Source organism: Anabas testudineus, chromosome 13 (assembly GCF_900324465.2).
Source record: "Anabas testudineus chromosome 13, fAnaTes1.2, whole genome shotgun sequence".
Taxonomy (NCBI): domain Eukaryota; kingdom Metazoa; phylum Chordata; class Actinopteri; order Anabantiformes; family Anabantidae; genus Anabas; species Anabas testudineus.
This window is the reverse complement of record NC_046622.1, coordinates 11,895,962-11,920,460: the sequence shown is the minus strand read 5'-3', so window position 1 is coordinate 11,920,460 and position 24,499 is coordinate 11,895,962. Positions and strand designations below refer to the sequence as shown.

At 42.5% G+C, this 24,499-nt stretch overlaps 1 protein-coding gene across 1 annotated transcript in view; it reads right to left on the bottom strand.

Annotated features, from left to right (window-relative positions):
• Nucleotides 1–23,160, bottom strand: part of clmpb (CXADR like membrane protein b) — a 54,769-nt gene extending 31,609 nt beyond the window's left edge. Inside the window, exon 1 of the mRNA XM_026378558.1 lies at nt 22,770–23,160. Coding sequence (XP_026234343.1) covers nt 22,770–22,818 — 49 coding nt within the window. The 5' untranslated portion in view covers nt 22,819–23,160. The remainder of the gene's footprint in view (nt 1–22,769) is intronic.
• Nucleotides 23,161–24,499: the final 1,339 nt, after the last annotated feature.

Genomic DNA, 24,499 nt, shown 5'->3' with positions numbered 1-24,499 from the left:
GGAGGAACATAAGACAGAAGGCAGAGTGGATGAAGTGTGCTCTTACAATGTTTAGGTTTTTAGTCATTTGGCACCAACTTCTTCCTCTCACAAAGCCTCTGTTCCCCTACTCCAAAACACCTGAGAGAATACCAAGATCCAAGCTGAGGTGGAGGAGGCTATACTGTGTGTGACAGCAGTGTGTAGAACCTGATCCTCAAGGCCCACTGTCCTTCTTGTTTTCCAATTATACCCACTGCTGATTTAGCTTTACTTAAAACAAGATGATGTTTTAAAAATTATGTGTAAGTAAACAGGCCTTGTTCAACATTAACGGGTCTTTGATTTTCAGATTGGGACTTGGTGAAATTCACTCAAACGGGTCATATCAAGCTTTACTTCAAATAAACAGATGAGACACCACAGCTGGAGTTTTGTTTTTTTATGCTTTTCTGTTTTGTGATGATAAAATTTACAATTTTAACCAAATGCTGTGCGCTAAAGAGAACTGTAATTTCCAGCCCACTTATGCATGAGATGCTAATATCACAGCAGCATTTCTCCACTCTTGTGTTACAAACACTGTATTGTGGCACATCCCTGCCTTTCCTGCTCCAACAGGAGGTTCTGGTTGACTGAACAGTAAGACACTAGTCTCCACCATTACTCAGGGGAGTCATAACCAACTCATTATAAATGAATGAGCTGGGCTGAGGCCACAGTACATATGCACAGCACGGCAGGCGCAGGGTAATAGAAAGGGGCATTTTGAGGTTTATTTTGATCAAGTCACAGCAAATTCACGGTCCAGAATACTGATTGATAAGTTAAAACATTATGATGTGATGCAGGGAGAGTTTGGGGTAGGTGGTGGCCAAAGTAATGCATATGTATGACGTATGACAGGGTAGCAAGTGGGTGTAGGATGATGTCCTATGGTGGAGGTGAGTCACTGAATAGTTTCTCAGCCAAACAGCCTTTTACAGACACACTTACTGCTCTGAGGTCTGTGGAGAAAAGCGAGGGTTGATCGACAAACCATCGAGGACCCAGTGTTATAGTGTGGCTTGAATATCTGCCAATACCCTGCTCTATCGGTGCCATGAGCTAATACACACCGATAGGGATAGCAGGTCATGATTCAGTGTTACACAATCACCATTAAAGAGTGCCCCTTTTTCTGTGCTGCAGGCCCTGCATGTGCAGGCAATATTCAGTACCACATTCTGGCCCTCATCTGTGGAGCCCCTCCAGGAAAATAATGCATGTTCCCATCAGTCATGCTACACTGCAGTGCTTCGCAACCCCCACAGCTTCCATGCACCCTTGACCCAATCCATCATTCCCGAGTATGGTGGCACTATCTGGAAACTCTCTCTCTCTCCAAAGGAATGACAGGAAACAAAAGAGGGGGAATCAAAAAAGGGAGCAAAGACAGCGAGTTCCAGACAGAAACACAAGAAGACAGGGGGGATGTAAATGAGACAGGGCAGGATGCTCTCAGCAGGAAGGCGTGGTGCATGGCAAACTGCAGGAGGCTATTCCCATATTGCTTCTGTAGCAGCTCTCTGCTCTGTGGAGCTACATTTTATGACTTGCTTAAAAATGGAGTTGAGGCAGGGTTTTGTTTTTGATGTTCTTCAAGCTCTCTCACTCTGTCCCCATTGTCTGCTGTTTTCCCATGAGCATGTCCCTCTCTGACGTCCTCTTTTTTGTCATCTCTTCCTTTCTTGTTTTTCCCTTCTCGTGCTCGCTGTCGTCTCTCTCCCATATTTTGTTTTGTCCACCTCCTGACTCCATTATTTTGTTTCTCTAATTTTCTTCTCTTTTTCTTTCTGTTCTCTACCTATCCCCTCTCTGCTCCTCCATCTCATTAACGCACCCGCTCCCTCTGTGTCTTTCTCTCCCTCTCAGTGCTTTTATCTATCCTCTGTTTCCACTGTCTCATTAGCTGACAGCTACAGTGGTACTCCTATGAGAGGGCCAGATGAAACCCAGAGAGTGCTGTGACCTTCGTTTCATGGTGGGGACACTATCAGTGACAAGGCATCAGCTGCAATGTCGTTTAAGGTGCCAACACATACGCACACCCCCATGCGGATGCCAGCACGTACAAACACATACAGTATGCACTAACAGGCCATTCATAACCAGCACAAGCACTCGCATGCACAAAAACACAGCACATTCTGCTCATCGTGGTCTGAGCGTATGTCAGGAGCCTTCAACCTTCAACCAGCTATTCAACAAGGCTAAAGAGGTGACACATCCAGCACCCACCCTCTTTCTCATTCTCTCCTATGATCCATTGCACTGACTGAAGGATGGGGGTTATGAAGCGAGAAGCCTGCTGGGGTCAGAGTCCTTGAGATGCATGCAGACATAAACAGAACACACAACACACACACACAGGGCCATGCAGTAAATAACAGCCATCAACCTGTGTTTTAATCAGCTTCAGGGACGCATGGGTGCTCCCTGTGAAGTCAACAGGCCATCCTTCATGGGCGCAGTGGGTGGTGTGGTGGTCAAAGCATGGCTGTACAGACCTGGGAGGTCAGTGATCAAACCCTCTGGTTGACCCTTTAGGCACAATAGTGACAAACTAGCAAAATGCTGCACCGTAAACTGTGTCAGAGGGGCCAAGAGGACTGGCAACCTTGAGACCAGACATATATTTGCAAGTCGAATGCAGGCAGTGGACAGAGACCTTCATTTCATTTGTCTCCTTTATTGGATCAATTGCTGGCAGACAAACTACTATTGGTTAAACCTGTAATATAGTTGATTCTGCACTTTGAAATGAAGAGACAATCAGGATTATTTAGGAGCCTCTGCTGAGATGATTGGAAAGATCCCCCGGATGCTAATACATCAAGAACCAAGACGCGCTGCAGTGAAGACAGTGATTGCTAATTGTCCTGATTAGCTTCCCTCTTTCCACACCCTGAATTCAGATAAGGTTGTTTATTTCATGAGGGCACATTACAATAATACACCCTCGGAACAAAATATTATCATACCTTAATACCACACATTTAATTTCTTTGGATTTGGTTTTGGTTTCCATTCAAAGAATTAAACAGTGTCCCTCTGAGGAATCAGGAAGGGAGAGAAAAGACTAGAAGAGAAAGGAAGTGATAAAGCAATACATGACATTGTAAAGAACAAATGTCTTTGGATTGGAGAGAGAGCCATCTTCACTGTGCCAAGCTCTTTCACATTTTGCATAATAATTTAATAGCCAATCTCACCATATTCCTTCAGTGTCTGGCATGCGCTCCAGATAATACATAATACGTATGAGATAGTCTCCTTATAAGATTGATTGCATAAAATTGTAAGCAATTGGTAATATCTGTTAATAAGCAATATAATATGCTGATTGGAACACAATTTGTGTTGGAGATGCGTTTTTTCTAAATTGCTAAAGTAATAGATAACCTAGCAAATGCAGGATGAAGCACAATTTTATCCAGAGAAAGCGGTTATAGTGAAATAGCACTAATAAAAAAGTACAAATAAAAAACATGTTGGTCTGTTAGCAGCTTTATTGTGATTAACACATTAGCAGTTATGCTGTGCCAAGTATGCAAAGCTTGATTTGGTGCACCTCTGGGGTGTACGTGGCTTCTTCTTAACGTGATCCCTGCTGCAGACACTGTTTTCAGTAATTGCAGAAATTATGTTTGGCTGATGATTTCTTGGCACTGTGTAAAACATACTAGACAAAGATCAAGAGACAGAGGCAGTGAGAGAGGAAATAAAACAAGAGATTAAGTGTTACTGCAAGAATTTTGTTTTACTGATCAGAGTTTCTACAATCACTGCCTGTTCACTCAATAAGCAACAGCACATACCTTTTGTTGGCCATACTTAAGATATGAACAACTCATCCATTGTCAGAAAAGACTGCAAACGTGAAATGAAATGTTAAAAAGTTACAAATGCATCTCCTTCCTGTTCCAACGAACTGGGAGGATGAAACAGCATAAATCATACTTTGTTACTCTCTGAGGCTCATCTTCAGGGGCTCTCTTTGTGAGTCAAAACCTCTTTTAAGTCATAAAATCATCTCACATCATCATTCATGTCTGAATCTTGGGCTTTGCAGTTGTTTTCTATTTGTAAGCCTTGCTAAGTTTCTGAGCTTCACCAGCGATACAATGGCTTTTGTAAAGTGAGCTTTTGTAAATGCTGTCTTGTCTGATTAGGATGTAGGTGCAGCTGCTTATATTTACCAGATTTAGGGCAGATTACACAACTAAGTTCCACTCTGCCTTGTTGACGACCACCACGGTAGCGTAAGTAGACTTTGCGCAACCTGAAAGTATGGGGGAGGTGTCCCTCTTGCTCAAAAGGATCTTTGTGCAAGAGATAATTCGTAGGGACAGACAGAATTTGAAAATTAGACACTTCATGTAGTTGCATAGCCAGATGCACTTTAACTTAGACAAAAAAAGAAAGGGGTTAAGAAAGACCATCAAACCACGAGGGATGTCCTGAGGGTCTAGTGTATCAGCTAATGGTGTTGCTTTAAAAACCCAAATTATAGCCAAGGTGGTACATATTAGTCAGACCAAAAGGTGTCAGCGGGGATATTAAACAAACTAATTAACATAAACTCTACTAGTCCGTAGGAATGTGTGGGGAGACAAGGTTTAACACTTTAAATCATTATGGCCCTCTATCATCAGCGTGTCCCACTTCCTATTTCAGTGGGTTGTAGCTCAGAAATTGCCACCAAGAGCTCCATCTGGCAAAAGCCATGAGAACTGGAGTGATAAGAATCGGCTCCCACACTGGCCACTACCAGCAGCTTTTAATCATCACTCACAGGAATCTAGAAAACACTAAAGCAAGGTAATGAGCCACACTTAAGCTGCCCTTTCTTTTTTTTTCCTTTAACGAAATGCTACATAATAGTTCATTTAAGTCTTAATCATGGCGGATGCAGACACAGGAATTTTTAATAAATGGTACTTCAGCTAAAGTTTCCTCTTACAAGCTTCAGACTCAGCCATCAGGTGATAAAATATTTACATTGGTGCGTCTCCCACATGTTAGGATTGATTATTCCCTCTGCTCTCTTGTTTAAATGAACCTAAGTCAGCCAGAGTTCAAAAGGTTTGTTTAGCAGACATGCTTTGCCAAACGAAGCAGACATACAGAAATCCAGGGTGGCGGGCCGCGGAGAGGGTAAAAGCTCTCCTGTTTCAAAGTTCTGCTGATTGAAGTGTGCTCTACCTCCAGAGGCCATCTACATGCACAACCATAATCTGTGCAGCAAGCACAAATGTGGTCCTGAATGTGAGTAAGAAAACACAAAAGATAAAAGAGCCTCTTTATTTTGTACACTTTTACTGCTTTGGTGCAACACTTCCCCACAATGAGTCATGCAACCTGCTGCGTAATACTTGGTCTACAAATGTAACAATACTTATTCTTATTTTCTTGTGTTGTTCACTCCCCCTCAGAGATATAGTGCAAACAAATGCTCTGTAACACTAGTCTGACCTTCACCTATGTGGTCAACTCAACAGCACCTTCCAACCTGAACAACCTCATACAGGTCTACAATCCCTCTCGCCCACTGTGCAAATGCCAAAGAAGAGCCGAGTAAAGTTCTTCACCCCAGTAGCTACATAGTTCTGCATGTTCAGCACTGTTACTCCCAAAAAATACCAATCATATTAAATAAGGTACAAAGCTATTCTTCCATAACTATTTTACTTACTCTTGTAGCACTTTGCTTTCAAGGTATTTTCCCTACTTCAAAGTCACTTTGGATAAAAGCATCTACTCAATGACTAAATGTAATGTAAATGTAAATGTAAATGGGGACAACTATCTTAGATTGTGCCCAGTTGTTCCTCCAAACTCTTTACGGGCTGCTCCCGTAAACCTAACACTAAAAGTAGCTCAGAAATTATTTTTAAACGCTTCAGATTTCCATTTTTAGACACAAGAATGATCTCTTATTGTTTTAAGGCTTGACATAAATGCCAGTGTATTACATAATCGCTGTGTGATGAACTCTGAAGTTAAAGGCTCAAAAATAGTCAAAAGGAAAAAAGTGAAAAACAAAGTTCAAAGTGAAAAACTCATCTGACCCCAATCTGCTCCAACTGCTCTCCCGTCATTTATGCATTTTCTTACCCTAAAAGTGATGTTTTTGTTATATAACCATTACTGTTGAGCGTAGGAGTAAGACATTTACGTGAAGGGACAAGAACTTTATGATTCAAATCATCTGGGGTGTTGTGTGGGTGTTTTCTGAAGGGTAGATCATGAGGAACCGGAGCCGATAAAAAAGCACCAGCGTCATACAAAATGCAGCACAGCTGTCACAGAAGAAATAATAGGGTATGTGTATGAAATGCCTATTATGGTGTTTGTTCTGGCTATGGAGAGATCTCATTTTGGCTCTGTCACACCTTAATTTGCGAAGCTGTGGGAGTGACAGAGAGAGAGAGACGAATAACACACACAATCAGAGCTATTAGGTTTGCAGTGGAGTTGCACCTCAATGATTATAAGCTTGACTTAATAAGTGATGGAGGGGTTCCAGGTGTTTTGAATTGTGCATTGGGTCTGTTTTACTACTGCTTCACTCCAGGATTTGCTAAATATACTTAAACATCTGCACTTTTTAACTTGTGCCTCCTTCTTTCCTTTTTACTTGCAGCCTGTTTGTCTGCCCCACATTCAGTTACACTTTCTCTCTTCCTTTCTTTCTGCCTCTCTTCCTGTCTCCTTCTCTGCTCCTTCCTTTGCTTGTTCTTGCCTTCCTTGCCTCATGCTTGTGATATTACCCAACCCAAGTTCCCAGCAGGCTTGAGTAATGTAATCAGAGTGCATAGTGCATGTTCAATGGCCGAATTGTTGCAGCTTATGCAATGTAACTGCAGTGTGCTAGGTTTGAGTTTAGCTGGGGATCTTTACTGCATGGCAAGACCTCTACCTTCTCCCATGTTTACTGTCTGTCTCCTTCCTGATGCTATCAAATAAAGGCATAATGCCCCCAAAAATCCTATAAAAGTTAGAGAGTTAATTATTCCACAGTCCATGCAGGACTATGTTACTTTACAAAAGGTTAAATTGCATAAACTTTACACTCATTGATTTATTTCCCACCATTGTGCATAGTGAACTCCTTTTAAAGTAAAGACTGAAATTACAGTATGCTGTAATGCCTTCCAATCCCATAATCTCATAAAAGTATAATACAAGACAAAACAAAAAAAAATGCAGATTCTCACACTACCGCATACTGAACAACATAACTACCACATTTACACTTGAGTTGCTGACTAGATTGCAAGCGAAAAGCCACAGAAATGTAAGGCAGTAACGAGTGATCAGATCAGACGGGAAGAAGCTAATGGTTACACTAGCGTATTAAAAGCTCTGCACGCTAATACATCTATAAACAAATATTACTAAATGCAGATTTGTATGACACAAGGATGAGTATGCATATGCATAACACATTAGCGTGGATAAAGATGCACAGGCCTTTCTGTCCTGTATGTGAGCTAACATACAGTGGTACAATCATACACGATCACATACAAATAACCACAGATTCACCCACTGACACAGGATAACATTTAATGACTTCTCTGGCATTGGTCCAGGATTTATTAAAGGTGTAAGATTTCTTCTAGGTTAAACCTGATTTACCTACTCTAGGGGATATAAACAGCTTTGCTCCTGAAACACACACACACACACACAAAGTCTCCCGCTTATGGACACATGCTTGCAAATATCTCTATAGCAGTCTATAATAACTGTGGAGTATTTGTCCATACCTAGAGCAATAGTAGATAACGCATCCCATTGAAGGGAGGGCCCTGCTAATGAAGTCAACTGTATGCCACTGCACTGCGTAACTCGGTGAGGCTGGCCGGCCGCAGCACCGGGACTCCCACACACCAGGGCACTGTGCATTGCCTTGCTAGTGGCTTATACTGCAGTGACATAGATCGATTCACAAATCAGACTTGTGCTCGCCTCTCACTTCCCCTCTCACTGTCCATATGGCAGAGATAGCTTTGAATGCAGTCGTTAGAAATCTGCTGATAGAAGTGGGACGCAGAATGGGATGCAGATGATGTAGAGAGATAACAGAAGTCTCTACAGTGTAGGGGCCCTCCTCCTTAATGTGTGCTGCACTATCATCTTGATGTCTTTGTGCCGGAACATTGTTCCCTAGTTTGGAAAAAGAGGTAAATCGGATTCAGAAAACAAGTGGATTAACTTAATCACCCCTCGGCTTTGACAATGACCTTCGCTTCTGAGGCATAATAAGGATTAGTTAGAAGTGGAAGGACATATGCCATGCAGAAGAAAAAGATTATAGTTCTCCCATGACAGAATGATTGAAATGTGCTATTCACCATTCCTTCATGGTGAGAGGCTGTGATAAGAGGCCATGGAGCAATGCATCATAGTGCTTAGCTGTGATATTCAAAAGAAGACAGAGTGTCATTTGTAACCCTATGGAGTAAAATGTCTTTAGTGTAGCTTTCCTCTGATAGAAATCTGCTTTGTCTATAGAAATGTACATGTACAGGCCACAATACTGTCACTGCAACAGGAAGGAAAGAGTTTACATTTACTTTAGGGCTATTGATTCCAGGCTGTCTAGCAAATATTTTCCACGATCCCTGTCATTATTGTGAGGAATATTTCTTACAGCCCACGCTACATTATTGATCCACCACACAGGAAGGAAGTTATTCTCAGGACTGCATGAAAGACAATACGAGGGTAACGTTGCACAGTGGCTGAATATGATATTACAGCATGTTAACTGCATGTGCTCAACAGGAACACACAAATTAATAAAACGTGTTAGCCTTTGGCCCTACTTAGGGGAAAAGGTCAGATCAGGTGGGAATATAAGAGCACTGGACATGCTATAAGCAAATGGAGGAAACAAGATCTTCAATATAAGAGGATTGATGGCAATTGATCTCCAGTGACAGAACAGCCTGATCCAACGGCCACCAACCTGGCAGCTACTAACAGAATGCCTACAGCTCTGGAAACCGAGCCTTTTAAAAACCAATAGAAAAAAAAACCTGCTCTGAATAGGACAGAGAGGGGAGACTGTGCTGATGTGGGTTCAGTAAAGGATGCTGTTCGTTGCTGTTGTTGTTGTCGGGATCAGGATTTATGCTATTGTTGTTATTGTCAGCTGGAGAGGGGTTATCTTCGAAAGGAGGCTTATTGAGGAAAAGCTGTGTGTGTGTGTGTGTGTGTGTGTGTGTGTTCGTCTGCTGATGTATCAGTAGATTTGTGCAAATGTTGTGTGCTCCTATGTGTATGCGTGTTTTTCCTCTTTTGCAGGGCTGATTAGCAACTGTTAGCTGCAGACACGAGAGCATGGCGCGGAAGGGGCAGACGTGCAGAAATTCATCCTCTCTACTCTACATCCTCTATATTCCTCTTTCTGTCTCCTCCAGTCTCCCTCAGCGTTTTCCCCTTCATGCTTCTCTCTTTTCATTCTCCAGCTCTCTGATTCTGTTTCCCTCTTCAACCCTCCCCTAACAACAAGGTGCCTTTTTTTTGGGAGAAATAACATTACAGTGTAGTGCCTGCAGTTATATAATGGGAGCTGGTGGTCGAGCTGTGCCTCTGATAGGTTTACACACTTAATAAGAGTAATGTTTTTCTATATATGGTTGGTTATAGAGTGCGTTTCCCTTAGTGTAGCACATACTTCCCCTACACACAATACTGTATAACACTGCATAGATCTATACATCCATGCACCCTCCCACCCCTGCTGGACTGTCCAGCGTGTCGCCTAGACCATGACACCTATCACTCACAGCAGTTTGTACTACTCTTTGTGCGCTAGTGCTGTCATGTGCACGGGCAAATCTGTGAAAAGAGTTGAAGGACACGTGGAAACACATACACCACACTGAGTCACGAAGCAGTGGCTTGGCAGTGTGGCACTGGCATTGTCTCTGCAGAGGCGAGAGTAAACAGATTGATTGGACCACTATACTGCAGTTGCTCATGCTGACTCACCCTGTACATTACCAGCAAGGGGGAGATGCTGGACGGGGCAGGGAGACCACGGGATGTTCATAAAACTAGTCTCATATGTTCCCTTATCTCCCCTTTCTGCACCCCCTGTTCCACCATTTCCAAGGTTATCCAGCACAATCTGGGGGTGGCGCGGTAGCAGCGGTGGGGGTGGAGAAGGTCAGGGAAGGTGGCAGTCTACCTGAAGCAGCTTCACTAAACTACTCTGGACAAACGTGGGACCTTCAATAGATTAGCAATCTTCCCCTGTGGATATGCTGTGTAAAGCTGACGATGGCAGAACAAGTCCGAAACTGTTAGAGAAATTGTTACTGCAGTGTCTAAGCTAGCTGGTTTGCCCGGGGGGGAAAGGCAATGTGCGATGGCAACGCTGGGGGTGGATGCACCATTTTTCTAGTCCAAAATGAGCCCAATGTCACCGTGACAGCATAGTGTTCCTCTGAGGGCACCGCAGGCCAGGGGGGAAAATGATGGATGAGTCGCCAAGCAGCCTCTCCTGCTCCATCACTGTGTACACACACACACTGAAATACACACACACACACACACACGGTATACTAGTACTATGAAAACCCTACAATATGTTCACATAAGGCATGTGGGAATATACGCATGCATTCACACACACCTGCGCAAATGGAATACCAGCACATACACAGAGATGATGCTCACACAAGGCCGTCAGGGGATATGCGCATATGCAAACACATCATGCGCACACTAGCTTTAAGTGATTTATTTATGTCCACATGAGTTATAATTAATCACTGGCATATAAACACTCCAGATGCAGAAATTTACATGGGCTGTCACTTACACACAGACACGTGTACACACGTATAGAGCATACAGCACAGGTTTCATTATGACTGCAGACCAGGCTAATCCCAAAGGATCAATGACAGACCCCCAACTCCCTCCCCCCTTTTCTTTCATTTCACTGACCCAAATGCTGCCATACCAAGCACGATGCAGTGTTTATTACTTCTATGACTGAGCAGTATCCTCCACTTGGGTGTTCCCATTTTAATACTCTACCTCAATATTTCCATCCATCCATCCCCCACATATCTGACTGACCCCAACCAGCCACCATTCACTGAAGCACCAGTTAGAAAGGGATAGGAGGATTGCGCTCAAAGGCAATTACTTAAAGCAGTGATTACCTGCAGAAAATTGAAGGCAGTGATGCTGCTGGAACATTTAATTTATGCCACACTCCTGTAAAAGCACTCAGTTTAGGGTTCATTTTAATCTGCAGTTCTGTATGATATAAAAAAAAATTACACAATTTACATGCCATCGTTGTATTGAGCATTGCAATAACTCTGAAACATCATAAGCATCTGTTATCTGATTACTGCATATTTACAGTAACTGCAACAGATTACAGATGTCATTGTTTTGGAATCAGATTACTGTAATTCCATTACATCTAATTGAATACTCCTCCAAGGCCCTGCTGAGCTTACAGAAAGCAGCATCCCTGACAGTCCTCATGCAGATGCAGGTCTATACAAACAGCGAAGTAGAAATATGGCCAGCCTCTGGTAAGCAAAGTGCGTATAGCTGTGTAGCCATCCATCATGACACTGCATCGGAAAGCTATACACACGCCATCCACCTGGAACCCTATGTCTCATAAGAGGACGAAGGGATTGGGAAGAGGCAGGACAGTAAGAGAAAGGACTCATAAATATACTACCTGGACGATAGAAGGGTACCATGTAAAATCCCCCAACACGGGGTTGTAGAAAAGAAAGCCCAGTCTCTTAGATTGATGGACTAAAGTTCAGCGCTTGTAGTGTTTTTCCTGAAGCACAATACACACAGGCGTAAGGCTATGATTACTTGAAGTCAAGCCGCAGCTGGGAGTGGATGGCGGCTGCAGTCTAAATATTAGGATTAATGACCTTGCTGGTCAGTCTAGTGAAACATCATTCATGCTTCTATTGCATTCCAATGCCATGTAGGCAAAAAATAGCAATACAGAAAGACATTTGGGGACTGCATAAATAAAATCTATTTGTTTTTCTACTCTCCGATCGAATATAATCCTGTACACAGGCACGGATATGATAAATAAACAGTAAGTAAGATTATTTGAGCTTGACTGCAGGTAAAGTGAAACAAACAATGAATATATGAAATAACCTTTTACTGCCCAAGCTAATATGTTCACATCATAATGTGTGCGATAATACATCAAGATGTCCACAAATGGGAGAGAGCAGGTTAAATGTCTGTCACCCCACACCTACCGTATAACCACTACTATCCCTTCCATGAGCTCAACTGCAGTAGGCGATTATACTGTATATGCAGTTGTTATAGCTAATGAAGATGAAAACAGCTAAATGAAGCAAGGAAACGAAGGGGACACCAGAGTGGGACGTGCTCAAACTAGGTCACAGGGAGAGTGATGTGCCTCAATGCAATCATTTGCATTAATAATCAGAAATTAGCTGGTGCTGTTGCATTATGATTTCCCTGAAGATCCCGTGTTGTAGGGACCAGGTGACACAACAGTGCTAACTTGCATGCCGGTGAAATGCTCTCCTCTTAGACTTCACAGAGGCAGCACAGGGGTGAGTGACAACACTATTGACACTGCTCCTGAAAAACTGCTCCCAGATCTATCTGTGTACAAAGAAGGCAGTTATGCTGAAGTAATTAACAGGACAGGTACAGTAGAGGACTTTATGAGTGTGATGATGGTTCTGCCTTTGGAGTTAGTAAATTTTATAGTGAAGGCAGTGTGTCCAATGTCAGTAACTTTAGCCAGCAGGAAACACACATGGTCACTTACTGGTGCAGGCTGTTGCAAACTGCGCACTTTTTCTGGCGCCCTTGCGACTATGCATCTTTAGTTTCCTGTAACTGAAAACCATCAACTCTGTCATTCTCCAATCCGGCCTTTTCAGAGACATCTGTGTCTCACACTGAGGAGAGGTAATCTCTCAATATTGATCTGGTCATGTGGTAAAGGCAAATACATTACAGTGGACAGTGAAAGCTGCGCAAGAGGGCTGAACTCTGAGGCTAAAAGCAACCGTAGCCCAGTCCTGTACATTATTCTAGAGAATATACGATTTGCACGAACATTTGCTTGCCTACATGAGCTCCTATGAATCTTAATCTGATAAGTTGTGGCAGCCACATACTGTCGTGACGCTTCCAAAGACAGGCATTGATTTTTGAGCAAATCTGTCCGGACATCTTCTCTTTCTGGTTCGGTACACCTTTCTACGCCTAATGAGCAGCCGTCTTCATTCCCTTCCGAGTGAGACGTTTTTTTTTCATGCCTCGTGTCAGGAAACACCGTCGATTCATTTCCAAGGAGGAGAGATGGAGGCGGGAGGGGGGAAAAAAAAGAGTATGATGTTTAAGCCTGAGCTTTAAGACAGACAACTATGTCCCCTAATCCCTTCTGAGCAGCCGTAAGCCTTTCGTTATCACTCGTTAGAATTGTGCATCCCTTAAACACATTAACTTAGCCCTAATGCTGGCCCCTTTTGTATGACACAGCAGCTGCTCATAACAGCCAGTCACTAGGCTAAGAGGAAAGAAACATCCTAATTGCTGTCAAACAAATTTAATTGGGTAACAAGCTTTTTTCTTTAATGGATGCAGAACATACACACATTTTATGGCAATCAACATTATCCTGCAAAGCTCCGGAGGCAACAGCAATTCTGCGCTATCCTCCAAAACATATGCCAGAAAGGGCATCTGATGATAAAATCAGTCATGAACACACACAGACGCCGACATCCACCGAGTCACGTTTAGAGTACACATTGTGGTATATTCTCATCTTTCTCTTTCTTTCTGCTGTACACACACAGAGAAAATTTGTCAGGTTCAAAAAAAGCGAGGCGCAACCTTGCTTCTCGCAGGTCTTGCGGGAGTCAGAGCTACGTCGTCGATCCACTCCTGTGTACATAATAAATAATAGCCACTGTGCACACCACCCCTGACACTGGGCTTCAGCAGGAGCTGTTTCTCAAACAGAGCACAACAAAGCACACAACAGAAACGTGCCCAAATGAAAATCAGGCAGTTTTATTTTGAAATGGACTCTAATGCAGGGATTAAAAGCAGAACTCCACTACTTGATCCCTCAACAATGCTCTGTGCGCCATTGTTTTGTCCCAAAATATTGCACAAACAGTTGCCGCCCACCATAGTCAGAAAAACTTACAAGTAGAGCACAAACACCATTTCATTTCCGTGTTTTTCTTTCATTTCCATTTGCTGCAACTCAGTGCACTTGGATAAATATGGCCTGATGCTGCCTGTGATCTCCAGCTGTGTTAAGGGTTGCACTGACAGGGGGGGGGACCACAATGACTGAGAGACCACTATAACAAAGCAGGGCCTGTTATGTATTCTGACTGCAGCATCGCTAAGGCGCTTGGTGTTTGCTGAGACAGCAGATGACTTGCCTTGCTCTCTTGGCCCCTTGCTCAACCAAGGCAGGATAGACTTAATTGCCTCATTAGCAAAAGGGCCAGTGAGGAGTCGGCCTCTTCCACATTGTTCAATGTCAAGAGTGCAACAGAGAGGAAAGGTTAATAGAGTAAACAACGTCTCCCTCTCCTAAATGGAAAAATGTTTATTTTCCACTGCAGTCTGATGGGTCAGTGGCCAAAAGCTTAATTTCACTCAGCACTGATAGAATTATGCATTTCATTTCATCTTATCTGCCCATTGCGTATTATAACCTTTAGTATTCCTTGTTTCAGAGTACTAGAGTGCAGTGCTGTGTGGTTGCTCAGTTGTCTTTTTTAAGCTTGGGCCCGTCTAAGAAGCACAGCCATCATGCCAACTTTAATTATTTTAAGTGCTTGAATTTGCAAAGTCGGCTATTTCCTCCGCCACTTCATCGCTGGACCCCAGACAGTAAATCAAGCCAAATGCTAACACTCTTGATTTCCCTCTTTTTAGAAAGGCACACAAAATAAAAATTACGCCTGCTGTTGAGAGGAAAAAAGAGACGTCAAACTCGACTGTGCCACGCTTTTCCCCCGCTACTGAACTGTTCACACACTGAAGAACATCGCCATCCACATCCAGCCACCACAATAACACAGTTTGAAGTGTGACAGCTAGGACAACAATGCCAAACCATGACAGGCATCTTAAACACAGTCCTAAGGCCTCGTCTGTCTCTCAACAAGAGATGTGTTGCTCTATATGTTTGGTCTGACAAACTGCATGACAGTCCAGAATAAACAATCACCCACTAAACAGAAAGGGAGAGCATGGCAAAAAGCAAATGAAGGAAACGTGCCATTATCTTCACTGCATTAGCTGCGAGTTATGATTTCAAAGTTAATGGCATCAATTTGCTGGTCTCTGAGGTATGCTCCATTACTGTACTGAGTTCATACAACCACATGAGCACCACTAGCCTACAGCTGCAGAGAGCACTTGTGTATCAGTAGCTTCTGAGTGTTTATCTAGCAGCAACAAACATAAACACAAATATAATGTAGGTACTCTGGGCTGTGGATTATTCCACCCTTTTCCGCAGGGCACTTTACAACAGAGGGTACATTAAAAAATGTACAGCTACACATCTGCATGAGCAGCATAGCATAAAGGCTCCATTTTATCAACAAGTCAAGTCTAACGAGATGGAAAAAACAAAGGTGGTGGTGCCATCTGTTCTGAAACACTTTGCTGGGAAAGGGGGAAAGAAGTAGGAGGAGGAAAGCGCTTTTTCAGGCCTGCTGATATGTACCGTACTCTGACCACAGTCAAAGCATCTGAACAAGCAAGTTTATCTTTTCCTGTGCTATTTAATATGAAGCAATTGTAGTACAATATGTGACATTACATACTTAATTTGTGGACTACCTAGCAATTGATCAATGATATTAAGTTTACACCGTTTCCACAGTGATCGAAAGAATGGCCGGCATTGTGGTTGGATAATTAGACCATCCATCACGCAAAATCCACTGCATGACAACAGCACTGGCAAACCAAGACTGGACCTACGCTATTGAATTTTACAGTTCCTACTGAATGGCAATTACACCAGGTAAAGTTCTGAAGACCTATAAAGAATTCATCAGCACAACTGCGTACCTTGCAGAGTTTTAAAGGTCATTTCCAAAGTCAGTATACAGATTAGGCTGGCTACTTAAAGTCACTAAGTCTCCAAGTAAAATGAAATCCTTTTCTTTTATCACACTCAGTATAGATATAAATTAACACATGGCTGAGTCCTGACACCGGTTTTCATGCACACAGAGGGTCCCTTTAGGGATGGTGTACAGGTTTGTCTCCTATCGCTCTCATCAACAGCCATCACATGCCCTCCCTTCCAAACACCATCCATCTTTTGGTCTTTCCGGATTGCTCTTTGATGACCAAAAGGAGAAGATAAAAATAAATATGTCCAGGACAGAAAGGCCACTACGGATTCAAGCCACTAACGCTTTAGGGAAGACTTGCAAGCGAAAGAGGAAATGGGGTGAGACAACGGAGCACGCGGGTTCAAAACACCTAATGGAGTGTCCTACTTGCTGGGCTAATAGACTTCTTCAAATTGAAAAGAACAGCAGGTGCCTAAATAGAGCGACGTGGAACATTTCCTCCTGTTCATTCAGTCAGTTTTCAATTGGAAAAGAGGGAGAAGGGGAGGGAAACCTCACCCAGGTCTCACTATTGTTTGGTGCAGCACAAGTTTTTTTTTTTTTTTCCATCTGCAATCAATTGTGGAAGATTGAATTAAAGCTGGATGCCAGAGTGAGTGAAAGAAATGTCAATATTGTTTGTATTGACATCAAACTGGAATAAAGAAAAATCTAATGCACATATCGGAATTTATATTTGCAGCTGCTGAGTCTCATGTAAGATGCTGTTTAAATGTCCAAGTTAATATTTGGATACAATAATCAATAATTACACTGTGAGATAAAGCCTCCCACAGGTCGAAGTCTGACAGGTGCCCCGCATGATGCTTAGCACTAATTAAAGAGCAAAGCGACTGCTAAGAAATGATCAGGTATTGACAGGTTGTTGACACTGTGCAGACCCACTTAAGACGTTAGTCAAGCAAATAACCTGGTCAGCTATATAAAAAAAAAAAACACATCGTTCAGTCAAGGTTCACTCTACTGAAGCGAATTGAGTGATTTCATACCATCCTGTCTTGTTCAACCTTGGCCTTCAGGTGACACAGGACATCTTTGTAGGGACAAAACGTCTTGATCTTTACTGTAACGCAACCAATAGTACCCCCCGTTGGTGCTCGCAGGGTGTGAATGTCGCATCAACAGTTTGCTTTTCCTTCCTTTGTGTCATTGGTGTAATCTATGGTAAGCTGCTTGAACGCAAAAGACACCTCAGAAATAGGGATTTTGCTTTTTGAGCTGTTTATTTTCCTGCACAGTTGGATCGCACAGCTGCACAGAAAACAGAGATATACCTGGTTTAAGAGACACAGAACATAGATCAAAAGCATGTTCTGTTTAGAGAAAGACAAGCATGCCAGCTTTATTCCGCGCTGCCAGTTTTCACTGAGGCAGCACTTGAAAGCACCACAACAGTGCTGGAAGCTGATAGCATCTCAACCCCTACCACTGATAAACAAATCATTTTAAATGCAATTTTCGCAAGATGTATGAATTTTTATCACCTTTGCTCCTGCAAACCGAAGGGCACTCAGTTGGTGATTGATTAAATCCTATTTCCGGCAATGTCTGTAGCTGTAAGGAAATAATATCAGGACAGACCTTCAGTGGGGTGAATCAATGGGAGACTATCAACAACATCAGCATTTACTTCACTGCTGTGTTCACTCTTTGATCTCCACACTGCTTACATAAAACAATCATAGACCTTGATTAAAATATTTATGCTCACAAGCAGCAAATCACTTCACATTTTCTAAGAAAATAGAAAGGTGTAATTGCAATCGGTCCATTGGCTTTCATGGTTATTCACGACTACAGGACAAATAAGGCAGAAATCTTCCCTTTGGAGCAAATAGCCATGACTGCAAAGATTACAGAGGACTAGGGGCCAATGCAATGGTGACACAAACATTGATGTAAAAATCCCACAGAACGCCTTACCATAGGATTTTTGGAAATGCACTGTAAAAAGTATTGTTTCCCAATCACTACTGTTGGTCCCCTGATAGTGCATGATGAAACACTGGACTATTAAATTGAACATCAAGTTGCATGTGTTTCTTTGCTTCTTCAGTAGATTTAGAAAAACAGTACTGTAGAAAAATGACCCAACTTTTTCTAACCTTAACCAAAGTGCTTTCCTTGCTTAGACCCCACATAGAACCAAACTGGTTGATAGTATGACAGTCCTGTGCATTCACACGTCTATAATAGTCATTAATATTAAACTTGCTAAATTCCCTTCAGTCTCAACCTGATCTTACTGACTGACTCAACAGAAATGATGTTAGGGTCAACCTGTTGAATATAACAGCAAATACAATATCACTTGCAAGTTTTAGTTTCTCTGTTCCAAATCTGCCTGTGTCATTTACTGTTATTGTGCTGCACAACAGCACGGAATACAGGCGTGCCGTGGAGTGGTGTCATGTGTAGGGTGTACATGTGGCTCCAGTTAATGTGAATGTGGGCCTCTCAAGAACATCTGTCAAAGATTAGCAGTAAAGTGAAATAGGCAGTTCCTGTTCATACGTTCCAAAATGATCTGGCAGTAATTTTCCCAGTGAAGGATGAAAAGGGGGAGGGTTTATAGGTCAGAAACACTACACAAATCCAGCTCTGTCTGAGCATGTGTCTTGTGTTTTACAAGTGACAAAAGGCTCATACAGAATAATACTTGTGTAGCCTGAAAATTATGGGTGTGGTAGACACACGCCAAGAGAGAGATGAAGAAACAAAGAAATACTGTAGCAACAACAGATTAACTCAGCTAAAAAATACACCCATTCCGCCAGTGTGATCTTTATTTTTTACCTTGAATGTCTTTGGCTGCTATAAACATACAACCTGCATCGACCCCACTAGTAGAAATGAAAGCACTTACTCTACAAAGCAGGTACACGTTCACCTACAAACACTTTCATTCGGAGCATGGCATCCAGCTTTCTGCGATAGCATAGAAAAAACCTTCTGACTAAAAGCAGCACAATCAATGAAACATGAAGAATCCCTCAGGTAGAAAAAAAAGAAGACAGCTTGTTATTCAGGGGGGCTCGCTGTCATTCATAGGCCGTGCACATTAGGTGAAAGTGCTTGAAAGGCAAATCAGTGTTTGTTAATGATCTGGGTCAATTGTTCTGAGGACGGCTGGACCTCTGTACTCATCTGTAGGCCTCTTTAGTCACCCCGGGTAGGTTTTGTATTCCAGAGTGTTCTGCCCTTGCTGAGCCATTCGGATTCGCTACTTGTGCTTTGAGTAATACAATCCTCTCTTGAAGGAAATCTGTTTACACTTTGTTCTGCATGTCAAATAGCTGACATTGTAGGTTGGAAAGAAGTCATTTAACTATCTAGAGCAATGCTATTACAGTACTCTTCAGCTTCAATGTAATATCTACTGGATATTGATTCTAGTACATACTGTATGTATTGTGATTATTGTGCAATGCTCCTCATCTTGGTCTGCATATGAGAACTTACTAAGAGTATTTATGTACAGTAGAGTATCTACTACATTCATCAAATGACCTTTGTGTAAATTAGCTGCACTTGCCAATTGAGGGAAGGTTTGTGCTTTCACAATGTGAGATGAAGGTTAACTTCAACGCACCGTGCGACTGACAAATATTTTAAATATCCTGCGAATTCGCATCCCACACAGCAGGTCTGGCAAATTCATCGCATGCTGACAAAAAGCAAATCTCTTCAAAGCGGAAAACATGCATAGGGGATTCCACGTGATAACACTGTGGAATCACGTGAGACAAAGGGAGATCAAAACGTAGCAGTAATGTATGGTAACTAGACGTCAAACATCCAAATGTCTCTGGGTTTGTAGGAATGTCAGGAGTCTGTGGCTGAGTGTATGTGGGAGTGTGATTCAGGCGCAAACACATCAAGATGTCACTTCATAACCTCTGGCTCAGGAGGCTCCTGTCATCTTCACATTTCAGAGATCCTCTGCCTACCCCGGCAGACATACTAAATATAGAATGGAGACAGAATTTCTGTTTGGAGCCACTGCTCGCTTTATCTACATCTAACACAAGCATGCACACACACAGGAACTGGCATCTTTTCACTGCTACACTACAGTTTATGCATGCATGTAGACGCGGGACACAAACACAGCAACGTTAAGACCTGACTGTACTCCCCGTGCTCATTCTCATTGTCTCGCAGATTGATGAAAAAAGGTGCATGAGGTGCAAGACGGTGGCTTTTACGTGGAAAAGCTGCTCATTCTTTCCAATTACATTTCTGTCAAGTGACTTACACCATGTTATTACTTCTTGGACAGTCATTTTAAAATTCCATCATTTGGAATAATTTAATCCTGGCACAAAGACAGGTAGGCAATCCATCACTAGTCTCATTTACCTGGCTGAATCTACCCTCCTGCTACCGAGTTATGTTATTTGACCTTGTTCTGTTTTGCACTTTGTATCAGCAGAGTTACCAAAGGGAGTTACGGACGTCTCGGTGGCAATTAATTGCGCTACTTATCTGTAATGTGAACAGTGGATATTACATCTCCAACAGATATTAAATTAAGGATGTCTCAGGACTTGCGAGGCCAAAGTCAAATAAAAAGGAAATGAGCCCCTATTAATGACTATTGATTCTTCTATAATAAAACAGCCACTTTCTCTCTTTACTTGGCCTCAGTGTTGATCTTGCAATAATACTAATATATAATGTAACTTCTGGAAAATGTCCTTCCGTCTGGCACAGCAGAACAGTGAAGATCGAAAAGCTCCATATATCCATATACAGTATATGTCTCTTTTTAGCTGACTGGCAGATATTTTGTTCTTTCCTGAAAGACACGTGACCCAGGTCAGACATTCAGTCTATTAATATAATTTTTCAGCTGCAGGAATCGTTTCATATCCAAGTCCTATCTGGTGACACGACAGAGGATGGAAAAAATGCCTCACCATGGAAACAAGTCATTTAAAACTCTTGGCACAGGCTGATGGTTATTTTAAGAAACGTGAACCATTATTATTCTCATTAGACAATAAACTGCTGTTGTATAATTTTATGTGTAATGTTTTTCACCTTGCTATTGCTGGCTCAGCAGTACTAGCTATGAAATGGTAGTGTTTGTCATCACCATCATCATCATCATCATCATCACCAGTAAGGCCCAGGTATTTAGATAATATGCATGTCAAGCTTGAATCACATAATTATCTAATGCAACAAGGCTGATGACTAAAACCAAAATACTGTGTTGGTATTCAGAGTGCACTGCCGAGTCAGCTCCTTCAGCTAAACCAAGGATCAGTGGCCATTACCACTACGTCTAAACTGTGGACTGGGCTCAGTGGACAGCCATTAACAAGTCAGCATGTACGCAGGTCCACTGTCATTTTTGTTTTCATTTTGCATACTGCTTATTTTATTTGGGGTTTGGAGCTGTTCCCAGAATGCATTGGTTATGGGGCACGGTTTACTCCTGATAGGTCACACATGAATAAAAACAATACACCAATCACTAAATAATGGCAGCTGAAAGTCACAAAGTCTTTGGGCTTTTACAAACCCACAGCACAAGCCACATCAAGCATGAGCAAATCACATTAGTTAGATGTCTAAACTAATGGAATGAAAAATTCAAAACAAATGCTGGAGTCTTTTGATTTCTAACCAGACTGCAATATCGTGAACGGCAACTCGGCTGGAGCACAAATTCTGGACTCGAACCAGAACAGACAAGCTGTCGCAGCTTGGGCGCATTACTCCTCATATGGCCAATCTCTCGTTCAGGGCTTTTCAACGTGTTTCATGAGAAGCGTCTGTATCCAGAGATACTCCAGACTGTAAACTCCCTTTTGAGAAACTTTGCATGGGTTACACCCAACTGGAAATGAGCTGTTTCGCCTTTTTTTTTCCTCCTCTTGTTTCACTGTAGGTGATGAGACATCAGTGGGAGTGTAACACGTCTTACTGGAAGTCATTTTACACCGTCTTACAGCAACTTCCAATCAGTGGAGTCACAGTGGAGTTGAGCTCTGTAGCTGGACGCTCCTGGAGGTTCTCAGTGCACAATAGCAACAATACTAACTTTATAATATTTGTCTTTGCCAAATCTGGTGCAAGTCTGTGGAGTGTCAGTACTCACATGTCTACAGCATACAGCCACTAAAGCTGGAAAGCAGATTTAAAGGGAGGGGTTAGGTGAACTTTTATCCCTTTTAAATTTCACCTCATTCTTTGGCTCCACCAAGTAGAGCAGCCTATGTCTGCAAAGCAAAGTTGACTTTTGCGTTTCCGTGATCCACAAAAATGTAACATGCGAAGGCAAGTGTGCAAATTACAAGAGGATAAATAAATAAATATGCACATATTCTGACATCATCCTAAATCGAGGCTGCCAACATTTGGCATGTGTGTGTGTGTGTGGGGGGGGGACGTGTTAGACAACAACACAAATTAAAATAAACCCCCCTGTAAATGTCACATCGACGTCCACATCGTTAGTGGCACCTTGGACGAACGCGCGCCCGAGGTTTTTGGGTTCATTAATGATCTACTATTATAAAGGAATGGGAAGTGACTTACCCAGGAACAAAGAGAGAAATATTGCAGACATCACGGCTGGAAATCCCATATGCAACGGAGCTGGAAACAATGCGCTCAGACTACCTTCAAATGCATGCGGCTGAGCCAAGTGCGGGCACAACGAAGCGGCACCATCAGCAAATAGAGGAGCGAATCAGAGGTAAAGAAATCTTCATTGAGCGTATGAGTCCAAGGACATCATTTGTTGTACACGCCCGACATATCTAAGCCTCCCAGGAAGAAGAAACGTGGTTCTTTCTCTCCATCGTCATTTTTCGTCACAGGCTTTGACTTGACGTCGAATCAAAGTTCCCCGGCTGTCTGGTCGTGGCATGGGACGTGTTGTCTCAGGGCACCCTCTGTCTCCTCCTCAGCAGTCTCCCTTCCTTTGCGCCTCGCTGCACAAAATGCCAGAGAGGAGGAGACGGAGGAGGAGGAGGAGGAGGAGGAGGAGGGCGAATAGGTGGATGATGAGGGGATGCTGAAGGATGGAGACCTCTAGAGTCTGAAGTTCTCTCACACAGCCCGAGCACCGTGCAACGAACTGCACCGTGACACCCCCCCCCACCCCGTGTCTCAGGTGTTGCAGACTTAGAATTAGCTCATGTCTTTGGTGAGAATGGAAATACGCCTTTAATAAACCTCATGTGCTGTTTGGTCATTTGCAATTCACAAATTATTATAGGAAGGAATTAAATATAATTCAGCATTTTCACATTTTGTTTTTGTTCAATTAGTGATTCATTGATTATGGGATTGTTAGGTTTTTATATTAAGTCTATTTGTATTGTTATATTACTTTTGTTGTGATCTAATGTCATAGGTGAATATCTATGTGGACGAAACATGTCATCTGATGTCATCGCCCTGGATTCACTCTTTTTATTCCTTAGTATTTCATTTTATATATTCACAATATATATAGATATTATAGATTAATGGATTCATTCGGAAGCGTTATTTCTGTGTTTGAATTCAATTAATTTAAATTGTCAGGTTGAGTATGATTTTACAACACGAAACAAACCAGACTGCGCATTTGAAATTCAAAAGCATGATGCGTTTTCTGGGCTATTTATATTTTTCAGGCTATGGTGATGCATGCTTGTGATCAAAGCCAGTTTAAACATCTGTTTTGAACCAGAAGGCATGTTTATGTTCGCTTAGCTTTTTTTTTTTTTTTTTTGTCCAGTAGCTTCTCACTGCCACACCAGATTTGTCCCCTCTCCAGCGTCGGATATGATATTCTAGAGCAAAAAAATGGTCCAGGTTAGGTAAACAAGCAGCGAAATGGGGGGTGGGGGGTAGTGGTGGGGGGGTGCTGCTGCTGTTTGCTGATGGCTGCTCTCAGACCTTGAGACAAATTAATCCCCGTCTTTTGTGTCTCAACAATCCACAGAAATAACAAAAGGATTTTCACTCGCCGGTGGCCCCTGTGCTCTCATTCGCTCTCTTTTCCCCCCTCAAGTGGCCTGCTCTTCAGCACCAGCCCTCCTCCATTCCTTTCCGTTCCAATAACCAGATAGCTTGAAACAATGTCTCACATGCACAAGTAGACATGCACACATATCCTCCCTCTCTCCCTGTCTCTCTCTCACTGGTTTCTATTTTTCAGAACATGCAATACCCGCACCTACATGCAGAAAGAAACATGACATGTTGCAAGAGATGGGTGAGATTTAAACAGTGAACTAACGTGTGGTCAGATATTTTGTTTATAATAACAATTG